Source organism: Caloenas nicobarica, chromosome 1 (genome assembly GCF_036013445.1).
Source record: "Caloenas nicobarica isolate bCalNic1 chromosome 1, bCalNic1.hap1, whole genome shotgun sequence".
NCBI lineage: Eukaryota > Metazoa > Chordata > Aves > Columbiformes > Columbidae > Caloenas > Caloenas nicobarica.
In genome coordinates, this window is record NC_088245.1 from 110,306,156 (window position 1) to 110,318,558 (window position 12,403).

At 40.8% G+C, this 12,403-nt stretch overlaps 1 protein-coding gene across 5 annotated transcripts in view; it reads right to left on the reverse strand.

Annotated features, from left to right (window-relative positions):
- APOO (apolipoprotein O) overlaps window positions 1-3,263 on the reverse strand; it is a 32,167-nt gene extending 28,904 nt beyond the window's left edge. For 2 of the 5 annotated variants that reach the window (XM_065653269.1, XM_065653245.1), the window contains exon 1: window positions 3-66. In XM_065653269.1, coding sequence (XP_065509341.1) covers window positions 3-32 — 30 coding nt within the window. In that variant the 5' untranslated portion in view covers window positions 33-66. Of the gene's footprint in view, window positions 1-2; window positions 67-3,199 lie in introns of those variants that run through there. The other 3 variants (XM_065653252.1, XM_065653262.1, XM_065653257.1) reach the window with 3 other exon arrangements.
- Window positions 3,264-12,403: the final 9,140 nt, after the last annotated feature.

Consider the following 12,403-nt stretch of genomic DNA (forward strand, 5'->3'; position numbering starts at 1 on the left):
ACCATTAACATCTGTAGAATATATTTCGTCATTCTTTCCTTTTTTCACTGCAAAACTGCTCTGCCACTGAAAAGGCAAAAATCTGAATGCATTTTCATTCTGAAAAATATGCTTTCAGTAAAATATTACTTCTGTGATTTTTTGAATGTTTAAGAATGAAGCACACAGCTAGAAAAGACATCAAGACATTCTCTACTCTATTCACTTTCCTCAGAGCACTCTAAAATTTATTTAAACCACGCCAACCAGTTACCTGGACAGCCATATTCAGTGCAAATATTTCATGTGAGCCTGAATTTCAAATAAGTCTAAAACTACAAATAGCCTTGGTAGATCAACTACTAAATTAATGGAACACACTACACTCCAAAGAGGCTGGTAGCAGGGGTGGCTTTTGAAATAAGCCTTGAAAAACACAAACTTCAGAGAGAGCCACTCCGAGACAAGTGTCTAAAACTTAATTCCTGAATACAGCAAAAGTTTGTTACATGAATACACATGCATAGTTTTCACATCTTCTATTTAACATTTCTGCAAGTGTCCCTTCCAGTAAAAAAAAAAAAAGAAAAAAAAAAGAAAAAAAAAAAGAAAGCCAACAGCAACGTAAAAACCAATACTTTAAGTATAATTCATTATTGATAACCTCTGTTTAGGAAAAATAAATCCAGTCTGCTGTGTTAAATAACAGGTGTGTTTTGTGCTGCTGTTCAGCAGCATTTATATTGTTTGAAAATTATCTGTTACCAGCAGAAAGAGTAAATCCAAATGCTCGAAATATTTGAGATTTGTCTATAAAGATGCACACAAACAGTGGACCATAAGAATGAAACCACCTTGGTTTCACAAATATCAGTGATGACAGAACTACTCATACTGAAAACACTGTATTATCAAAATCTTGAAATGCAATCTTGAAATGCAGACATTTTCCAAAGGTTTCATATTTACAGTTTAAACAAAATGAAATTAAACATGAAAAGGGCAAGAAGAATCTCTCCTTAAATGCACTGTTCAAGCTAAACTGCAATGGTCTTCTACATCAGTTAAGTTTATGAGACAGATACAACTGGTACTAAAGTACCGTATATACACACACAATAAGAGGTTTATTAGGTAACATGAAAGATAAACCATTCTACTTTTTGTTTCCAAAATTCACTTTAGGATCTCATTTCTTAATTCCATATTAACCACGCATTACAAACCAATTAGTTTAGTAAAACACTTCGATGGAGCTGTGCATTTAGTCTGCTTGTCTTAACAGCTATTCAGTTGATACAAAAAAGGTAGAGCTGACATTCTCTCTAGGCAATGCTCTGCATTCACTTGAAATAAAAAAGATACTAAGTTTATTCCTTTCTTTAGCTGAAGAATTCAGATTTATCTGTAGACACCAGATCACTCATAAGCAAACTCTATCTGAAAGCTGGAGGGCAAAAGACTACTATATTTCATTTTCCATTGTCTTGCATTACTGTCTTTCTCAAAGTTCTTGATTCTTAACTAAAAAAAATGCCTCTGGGAAGAATAAATCCCATATTAGTTCTCACTACAAACATGGGAAAAAAGAGCTAAAGATTAACTAGAACTTTTGTCTTTTTTTCCTCTTGTCTGTGGTTTCTCAGTTCACTTGCTACTGTTATTGTCAACCTGTCAAAATGGGAAAAGGAAGAACAAAAAAATCCTTAGCCATATTTTGGTGATGGCTGATATTTGACCTAATGTACGAAGCTGCTTCATTTTCCTTTTCTTTTTCCATTCTTCCTCCTACCTCTTAACCTCAACTAAAACAAAATAACCAACCAGAAAACAAACTCTTGAGCACTCCTGTTTCCTGAAGCACAGACATCAAGGACAAAAAGCCACCTTCCCCTTTTCCTCTTAGAAGCAAAAATGAGGTTGGCCTGAAGCACAGGAATCTGCCTAACCTCAATAATCGTATAAAAATTGTAATACTACGCATAGCACCTAAACCCACAGGTTCCTCTACTGGACAATTCAGTAACATTTACATAATTCCCAAAGATTTTGAGAATAAATCCTTATGTAAGAATTGCAGCAATTGCCCCAACTTTAAAATAAAAAAAAAGAAGTAGTAATGGCAAGAGTAAAGCAAGCATAGGCTGCTCAGCATATTGATTATCAATATTTGGCAAACAAAAAAGCTACAAAAAAGACTGATCTCAAGAACTGAGCATCACCAGTTTTTAAAAAACTCCAGCTTCTTGAGTAGTCATGACAACAATTCGATTAATATTTGTTTAAAACATGCAACTGGCTTTTAGTCTGAAAGGATCTGAGGCTCTTCTTATCAGAGGCAAAGACCTTTGAAACAGCTATGGGCTCTAACCCCAGATCATGCACATTCTCTCCTTTTCACCGACAACCTACGTGCAATAAAGGGCGACTCGTGTGACCAGGACTTTCACAACTGTATGAATCCAAACTCCGCAATAACGCTAACTCACAACTCCATATTGTTGTATCCAAGAAGTAATTTTAAATCAGGAACGTAGTGTGCATGTGTTTTGTTTTTGTGCAACACGGGCTGGGCACTCAATTTTGAAATGTTAAAAAGAGAGATGATGCAGCTGCAACAAGAGGAGAACTAAGAGCTTGTGAGAGTTACAGACAACGTGCTCCGAGTAGAGCTGTCCCCAGACAGCACAGATTTTTAGCACAGTTTTTAGCTCCAAGGGGAATAAAAAAAAAAAAAAAAAAAAAAAATCACTCGCCGGCAACACCACCGGGGGCTTCGCTACCGCGTCTACTCAACCGAGTAAACAGAACCCGCTTCAAAACGAGAAGCGGGAGAAACGCGGCCCCTCCCGGCGCGGAGCTCCCGCCCGCAAGGCGCCTCAGCGCGGGGCCCTCCGGCCGCGCTCCCGGGCCGCCCCCTGCCGGCCTCGCCCCGCCGCCGCACCGCACCGCACAAGGACACCCCCAGAGCCGCGGCCCGGCGGCACCGCGCCCAACCCGCCGCCTCCGCGGGAACCGCCGCGTCCCGTTGCAAGGCCCCGGGGTGGGGCGGCGGCCTGAAGGGAGGGAGGGAGGGAGGGAGGGAGGGAGAGAGGGACCGCCGCCTGCCTCCGCCCGCGGCGGGGACGGGCGGCGGGGAGCCCTGTGAAGGGAGCGGGGCTGCGGCGAGACGGGCGGGGGACAGCGACGGCCACGGCGTGGGGAGCAGCGGTTTCCTCACCTTGAACATGGCGGCGCCGAGCGGGCGGTGGGCACCGGCCGTGTCGCTAAGCTGTGACGTCAAGAAGAACAGCCCGGCGGGGAGGCGGGGCCGCTTGGAATCCTTACCCTCGCGGCCGGCGCGGCCCCGCCCACCGGCGCCGCGGTAACCCGGCAACGGCGAGGGGGCGGGGCCAGAGGGGAGGAGGCCCCGCCCACCACTCTCCTGCCGCCGCCGCGGCAGCAGCGAGGGCTGAAAGGGAGCCGAGGGTGTCCCGTTCCTTTCTAACCGCAAAATAATAAATTAATAAACCAACGAGTACTAAATTCCTGTCAGATAAGATAAACCAAGGCAATATTCCGTTCGGATTTAAATGGTGGGAAATCTGTCCTCCTGCTGCCAGTCAAGTCACTGCTGGTTTGTTTCTCCAGATTTGCCGGTCAGGAGTCTCCACCTCTCGCTGTGCTCAAGATCTGCCGCAGCGCTCAAGGCCAAGGCAGCAAATGCACTAGTGGGGAAAAAAAAAAAAATAGCAACTACACCAAATGAGGTGACTTATTTCATGTGTCATCATTTTCTGAGCAGTTACTAGGATCCTGGTGCTTGTTATTTTTAACATTTTGTAAGATATTTATCCTCATGCTTCATCTCGGTCACGTAACACCACATTTCAAATGCAAACAAGTGCCTTCTTTTTACTAAATACTGATAATTTTTAGGTAGCAGCAAAAAAGCATTAACACCTTGAAGCTTACAACACAGGTACTTGAAAGCACTTATCTGTATTCTTTGTTCAGATTAACTGCTGCATATGGGAAGTGCAGGTTCCACAGGCTGTGCCGTAAGGTCACCATCGCAGTTCCATCGGGTCTCACACAGCCCCAGGCCCAGCATCAGCGTGGCCAGCAGGACCAGGGCAGTGACCCTGTACTCAGCCCTGCTGAGCCCCCACCTCGAATCCTGTGTTCGGTTTTGGGCCCCTCACTGCAGGAAAGACACAGGTGCTGGGGAGAGTTCAGAGAAGGGAAGGGAGCTGGTGAGGGGCCTGGAGCACAAGTGTGATGAGGAGCGGCTGAGGGAACTGGGGCTGTTCAGCCTGGAGAAAAGGAGGCTGAGGGGAGACCTGATCGCTGTCTGCAACTACCTGAAAGGAGGGTGTAGCATGGAGGGGGTTGGTCTCTTCTCCCAAGTAGCAAGTGATAGGACAAGAGGAAATGGCCTCAAGTTGTGCCAGGGGAGGTTCAGATTGGAAATTAGGAAAAATCTATCCACAGAAATGGCTGTCAGGCATTGGAACAGGCTGCCCAGGGAAGTGGTGGAGTCACCATCCCTGGAGGGGTTTAAAAGACGCGTGGATGAGGTTCTTGGGAACATGGCTTAGTGCCAGAGTTAGGTTATGGTTGGACTCAATGATCCTGAGGGTCTCTTCCAACCAAAATGATTCTATGACTTGGGGTGAAGGGGTGGTTCAGACTCCCTGACTCTTGAAACCTCTGCTGCCTGGGTACGGGCTGGCCATAGGCTGCCCCTGTGGGGTCACAGCACCCCAACACTGCTGTGAAGTGCATTCTGTCATCTCTTCCTTCTCCCTGGCATGGGGAGAGAAGCCTACACTCATAATTTAGGCACAGTAAGAACACCAAGAAAATAATGTGGATCCTCTCTTTATGAGTTTTCTCAGGTTGTCCCCTCCCCCAAATTGTAGTAATTTATTTTAGAATATGAAGAATAGCACTCTATTAGTCCTGGAAATTTTTATCAAAAATCATTTTTATGCAAAAGGTAAAGCAGCTGAAGAATAAGGTAGCAGCTAGTCTACTAGAAAGGATATTGTCGAAAGCCAGATGAGGTACGCTCCCTCTTATTATCTTTAAATTTCTTTGTGATAATTTTTGTTGTTCCCTCTTAAAGAAAATTCCTGTACTTCTTTATTGCAGTCTCTTTACAGACTTAATAGAACTAGCTATAGCAGGAGCAAGTATTTTTGAGACTAATGAGGATATTTAACCATCGCATAGCAGAATTGGGCGATGCATCTCAACGAGCTGTTTGTAAAATCAGCAGACAGCCCTTCTTGTTTGTTGGCACATGGGATTGTCAGGAGCCATTTGAGGTGAAACAAGAAGACCTCAGGTTTGTGCATTTTCTTTTTAAAGCTTTATTGTATTTTTCTGCTGTATTTCACAGGCAGCAGCTGATGCTTGCAAGGTAATGGCATATCAGAAATGCCATGAACAAATGGTACAAGATGAGCTTCGGTACCCAAACCACAAGATAACAGACAATAATGGTATTTTATTATGGTTTTGGTTATGAAAATTCCATCTTTAGCAATGAAGAATTGCATCCTAAATGTACTTAAGTGACTGATGAGTGAAGACTGCTAATAGGACTCTTTCTCCGTTGCATTGATTTGCAGAGTCACTTATTCACTTCCTAACTTGGAAAAAAAAAATTGTGTCAGAGGTTTGGCAGCTATGAGGTCTGAAGTCGTACTTTCAGACAGTAAATTGAATGTTAAGGACAGATGCCATTGCAGAGCTCTTTGTGCCTTCCCACTGACCTGCCTTTAACTGCAGGAGGGGCATTACTGCATTCACATCTGGGGTAAAACAGTACTTGAATTGCAGCGTGTGCTTTCTCATCAGCTGTGTCGCATTCTGACAGCATCCAAAATATAGTCAGTGCTTTCCAAATAAAGATCCGATATTCTAAGACAGGGGACATGTAGAAAAAAACCCCATACATACAACGCAAAAAAACTCCAGTGTAATTCAACTGCATATAGTTTCACTTTCGGTGTCGCTGCAGTTAAACACCCAACTGTTCCTTCCATAATTAAAATCCTTGACTTCTCACTGTAGCCATCAGTAGCTCTCGTTCCACATTTTTCAATCACTCCCTTTCGAGCACTGACAAATGAGTCACAAAAAAGTGAGAATACAAACACCCTTTTGATGCTCTTAAGCACCCATCACAACAAAGTCCAACTCCTTTCAAAATTCAAATGCATCTCGGGTTTCAGTCAAGCCGGATACATTTTGGAAATTAATTGAGGCTAAAAGGCGAAAGCTATTGCATTTGTTGCCAGTCTCTTTAGGTATTTAGCACATCAAATCTTTTTATCTTAAGAATTATTTTCACAGTAATCCTTAGCTTCCTAGCAAGATGATGTGAATATCTTTACCTCGTTTGCCTATAAAGGTATTGACATCAGTATCTTCATATATTTTTATATATATAATATAGTGTCTTATTTACCGGAATCAGTTTATAGGTCTACCAAATGATTTCCAATTAAAGGCGTACATTCCTTCTTTTACTGTGCTGCCTTTTTAATAATTAACAGTGACATGCTGAGCTCACTTTGTTACTTATAACTGACTTTTAAGATGACCATTTTTGAAGGGTTTTAATTTCTATTTTACTTTCTACCAAGGCACATGATGCAGATCTCCCATGAATGAGAAGAAGAATGTATTATATGCTTACTATATATACACATACCATGACATTATTACAGTCTATTACTGAAAGTGTTCTAGTGTCTTCCTTCTTGCTGTTAGAAAATGGCATTTCAATGTTTCTAGCAGTACCCACACACACTTGTAAGAGTGAGAGGAGTTACAGTGAGGTCCATGGAACGTAACCACTCACACAGAGACCAACTAGAGAACCACTACCACTACCAGCTGTGCGCCATCCTGCCTTACACAAGTTATTGAGAAATAGGCAAAGATTTGTGTAGTTGAGTGGTGAAGCCTATACTTACGTTCTTACTTAACTCTTGGCTTAAGCTCTGTCTTGCTTCACCATTAAGTCCCCAGGCCAGGGCTTGAAGCCTTACGGGGTCCTAGAGACCAGAAGAGCAGCAGACGCTTCTGCAGGGGTTTGTTGTGCAGCTTGAACAAGCAGCGAGACAGAGCCAAGCAGCACATGAAGAATCATCCAGATTTTTTTTTTCACTGGCACTCCCACTGTCATTTGATGTAATAGAACAGCATTAGGGGAAAACTTTACTACTCTATTTCTAAATGGCAGAATTTGGCTTCATGGCTTTATTTGTTCAGTCTAGGGTAACACCCTTTTTGAGAGGAAAAGCCTGTCTTTGGCTTTTAAATATTTTTTGCTTTCTAGATCTTCATTTCTATACATCAGTCACCTCTTCATTTCATTCTTACTGTCTCACTGTAGTGTCCATGCAGCCAACACGTTGCTCTTCCCAAGCTCAACAGAAGCTAGAAAAAATGAAGAGGGCATATTTTATTGAGAGAGAATGAGAGGTACGAGGCAAATCTAGAAGCAAGATGCCTTTTTCAGGACATAATCCTGCGTTTCTGGGGAAAGTACTCATTAGCCAGGAGGTACTACTGCAGTTCCTTGCTCTTTGGTACCACGGCATTTGTTCAGGCTGGTTTTGCACACTTCTATTCTTTTGCTTCACATTCCTCAAAAACCATCACATCTGGTACCTTCAACTACTGCTTCCATTCTGAGAGTACCTTTCACAAAGGAGTAACACCCGACCTTATACACATTTAATCCTGAAATGCATTTAGGAAACTCTAACACACGTTTCAGGGTTCTTTCACAATCACTAATTAAAATTGGCATCTAGATAGTTTCCTCCAGTGATCACTGGAACATTTGTATCTTTACCGTACGTTATCACCTGCTACTTCCTATAACGTGAAGTCATTACGTTTTTGCCCTGTGGAGGTGGGCTATGGCTGGCACAGTTTCAGTTTCTGTTGTAGGATGAAAGGAGCACAGGGTAGTGGTGCACAGAATGACACTGTCTCTACTTTTAACTGTTTCTCTCTAACACAGCATTTGAAGTTACCTCTTCAGACTCACAAATTAGTACAATATGGTGCTGGCACATGTGAAAACCAAAGCTTTTGCTTGCTTTGGCAGTTTTATGGATGAGAAAAATGTCACATTCCTCAAGTGTGATTGAACAGATTCTTATTCCTGTATGTGTGTAACACTGAATGGTATTATACAGGTACAGAAACTGGATGTAACTTCTCCGAACATCAAGGGATGGCAATTTCACTAATTGAAAAGCCTGAGAACTAGTCTGTTGTTATAGAAAAATGGGAATATGAAGCAGGTAAATTGTATGCCTGGTCCCAGGCATTGGCTCTGAAGGATACCAGACAATTTCAATCTACAGCAGATACATAAATCTTCAGAAGTTAAGGCACTGGAAAACTGTGAACCTTCCAGTCACTTTATTTTGTTCTGTCCTGCTTTGAACAAGGCTGCAAATCTGAAAGCACGGCTTCCTACACTGGTTTAACAAGTTTAGCAAAACATACATTCTTGTAATTATTGTTTACCATGGGGGAAAAAAAAATCTCTGCACTGCAAAGCTAGGACAAAACTAATATTGAGCAACTGTGATCATTTTGTAAGGTTCACAACTTCTGCGAAGTACAGCTTGTTGATTATTTGGGTGTTAACAATTTTGTACTGAGATTTCTTTGGCTGAAGTATTTAGTTTGTTTAACTTACACAAAGGTCAGCCTCACTCCCCTTATTTTCGAAGAACAGTACTGAGCCAAAATCCAGCTCCTTCAGAAATCAGCGAAAACATTTCCAATAAGGTTGTTAGTTGGATCAGCTCCCAAATTTAAGACCATGAAGAGTCATTAAAATATATAGTTCAGTTAATTACCATTGCCCATTTCTTTTCTGACTGTTTCAGTGTTTTGGATAATCTGTCGGGAGAAACAGTGACAGAAGAACTATAACCTGACAGTAACTCTTCCTGATTGCAAAAATTGAACTGAGAAGGAGCAGAAGAAATACTTATATATAAGGTTTGACACTCTGAAATGCCTTCTTCTGAAACTTTAATTTTTTATGTTTTTGCTTTCATTATAAGTTAAAATAGGTTATTGGTATCAAGTTGCCACCTGTGCTAGATTAAAAAAAAAAAAATCCTTCAGAACTACCTGTAAGAACCAGAGAAAAAAGTGAGAGCATGTGTGACACGAGGCAAATCCCATGGAACATCCTCAGCCGACCAAGGACACCCAAGCAACTTGGAAATATATTAGCCAACAGGGATTTCCAAGAGGTGCAAGATGACAGCAGAGCAATTTCTTCCTTTTCAGGGGTGAAAACGAAGGCCATTGCTACACCAGCAGAGGGGAAAGTGCTCAGGCCGTGCCTTGCATTGACACCAGTGTCACCACCACAAGTACAATCCCACGCGCTTCATACAGCTTCAGCAATCTGGGAAGGTAAACACGAGGAATACTCTGACCCCCTCGGAACTTTTCCCTGAGACTATGGAAGTTAAACATGGGGGAAATACTTGGTTTCAGTTAGCACTACGCAATTCTTTTGACAAAGACGACATGGTAAAGTCAGGAAGTCCTGTCAGTAGTGCTCAAATACATATAAAAAGACGCAAAACATGCACAATTCACTACAGCAGATCGAGATTCTCACATAGAAAAAGAATTATATGGTTGGTGTAACTCAAACTCGTGAGATGAACCACATGACAAAAAAAAAAAGCAAACAAACCATTGCTTAGAACGTGCCCAAGGAGATACCAAAATAGGTGTGGGAAAGGTGGCTGCCAGTTTTGGCCAAAGACGTATCTGTCTGGTAAAATTAAATAGTGCAATAAAATCATTAACCATTAAAGCCATCTATCTCATTAGAAAACAAATGGTTTTCAGCACCACTTATTGAGCAACATTTATCCATAATACAGAACCGCTACCAAGGGTGACATCACCAGGAGACACATTGACAGACATCAGACGCATGCCAAAAAGAACATTTTTTTTGTTTGTCAAGGACTACATAGCATCAATCTAGAAAGCCTGTCACTTACCATGTGATGCTTAATGCTGGCATTTGTTCCAATGGAGAGGTGACTGAAGAGTCACTGGGTACTTAAACACAGACCACGATGAGGTTTATGTTTACCAGTAAACATTACCTGAAGCACCTGGCAGTGCAACTAAAGCATCAAATGTAAAAGTGGAAAGTGTTAATGAAAACAAGAAATGAAAGCTGTCTTTACACATATTCTCTACCCTCTCCCTTGAAAGAACAAAAATTTTTCCGATTAAAAGGTGACATTGAAACATCAGTAAGACTTGACAGGCTAAAGGCTGGGTGGGGGAATCACACGTCCGTGAGTATGTTATGAACTCAAAAGGTAAAGAACTAATACGGAACCTGTGCAACACCCAAAGCAACAGTTTTCCTGTCCATATTATGAAGCAAATGAAATTAGAGAAGAAAAATACCAACAAACAAACAAACACACAACCACCACAAAACAAACAAAACCACAAAAGAAACAAAACAAAAAACTCCCTACAACAACAAACACAAAACCATAGAACCAAAACCCCAGTCTGTAACAAAGAAGGAACACCTGTTGAAATTAAGAATTTCAAGTCAACAAGGATGGATAACTCATACCAAAGAATCTGGAAGGAATTAACTGAAAAAAATCCTTTGCCAAACTAACATTAATTTCATATCATGCAAGTGAACACAGATAACTACTGCCAAAAAATAAGGCCACATATTCAAAAAAAGTGAAGAATTTGATATGAGCAACCATGAATCAGTTAAAATGTGAGAGCCATCCTTAGTGAAATAATGGAATAATTATTTAAGATTCCTAATCAACTACAGAGGTGCTAATAAGTCAGTCAAGCTGGCCAGCATAGCATCATGGAAGAAAAGTTTTTGCGAAAAACACAACCTGGCTCACAGAGAAGGGAAATTAAAAAGGTGAACAAAAATAATTGTAAATAATGAATTTACAGTGTGGAAAGATTGCTGTCATCTTCTCTTCCACTGTATCAGTCTAGCACATTTGGTCTCCTTTTGAACCAAAAAATGGGGACACATCACAATTTAAGAGGCACCTCCTTCTGTGACACATCCCACTGGGACCAACACAAATTCATCTGCACTATTCTCTCTCATACTAAACAGTACTACTTAGTGTAGAATGAAGTCAAGTTACCAAAGAGGGAAGGGGAAAAAGTTACTTCATGCAAATTAAGTTTTAAGTAATTCTAAGCAATAAAATAAAAGTGCTATTTTAGAACTCAAAAAAGCATGAAACCACAGTTATTTTCAAACATTCTTGATAGCAGATTTTTCAACCAGGGGCTTTGATCTGACAGCAAGAGAGCTGTCAAAAAATAGTGGCAGAGAAAACGAAAAATGTGGCAAGGGACTGACGAGGAAAGCTTTCAACAGAGTGCTCAAGAAAATAAGATCATAACCTTCTGTTTTACCCACCCCCCTCCCCTCTTGGTATTGAATGTTGTTCTAATCTGACATATTAATCCTGAAATGAAGTTTCCCCTTCCTGCTATAAAGCAGGGTGACTTGGACTCCTGGCAAATATGTGATGAATGCACATGGTCTCAGAGCCACTAATTACATGTATATGATAGCAGGGAACAGTCTCCTCTCCTCCTGGCCTCTAACACCACAGGTTGGCTTCAGTTTTCAGTCTTAGAGGTTAAATTTATGCCTTGACACTGAGTTACTGATGTAACAATGAAATTGACTCAGAACATGATTTCAAGTTGAAATGCAGAGTAGACACGTGAATGTACTGCAGCAATTAAAACTGGAAAGATTATAAAATACAGCTAGAGATACAAGCTTGATGCTACATAAGGACAACTTGTCGGGATAACTTTAGCTATCATTAATGTAACATTATGAATTATAGCAACACTTCGCATTTTTAAAGATTTGCTTAACTGAGTAAACTCTGAAGTCCCATAGAAAGTAATCCAGGTCCACTACAATTCAAGTATTACAAAGTTTACACAAGAGTGTTTAAAGATTAAAAATATTTTTATTTACACTTTTGTTTATACACATTTTACACATTTTTTCAGTTTAAAACCCGAACAGAGTGCATATGCAAGTCCGAGCACAGTTTCCATAGCTAGGGAAAATTACCTTCTGCCAAAAAAGGACAAGAAAAAAGACTATTAAACAGTTAAAAACAGGCAATTCTTAAATTATTCAGAGAAATTTATAGCAGCCCTGGGATAGTCATAGACAGTTAATCCAAATGTACATATGAGGTCATATATATAGATAATTTTAATTTTATATAGGAAAAGTATTTCCAATGGCTAGCACTAACACAGCACAGTTTGAAAATAACTTTTTCCATTAACTTATCAAATACTTACCAAATACATTCTT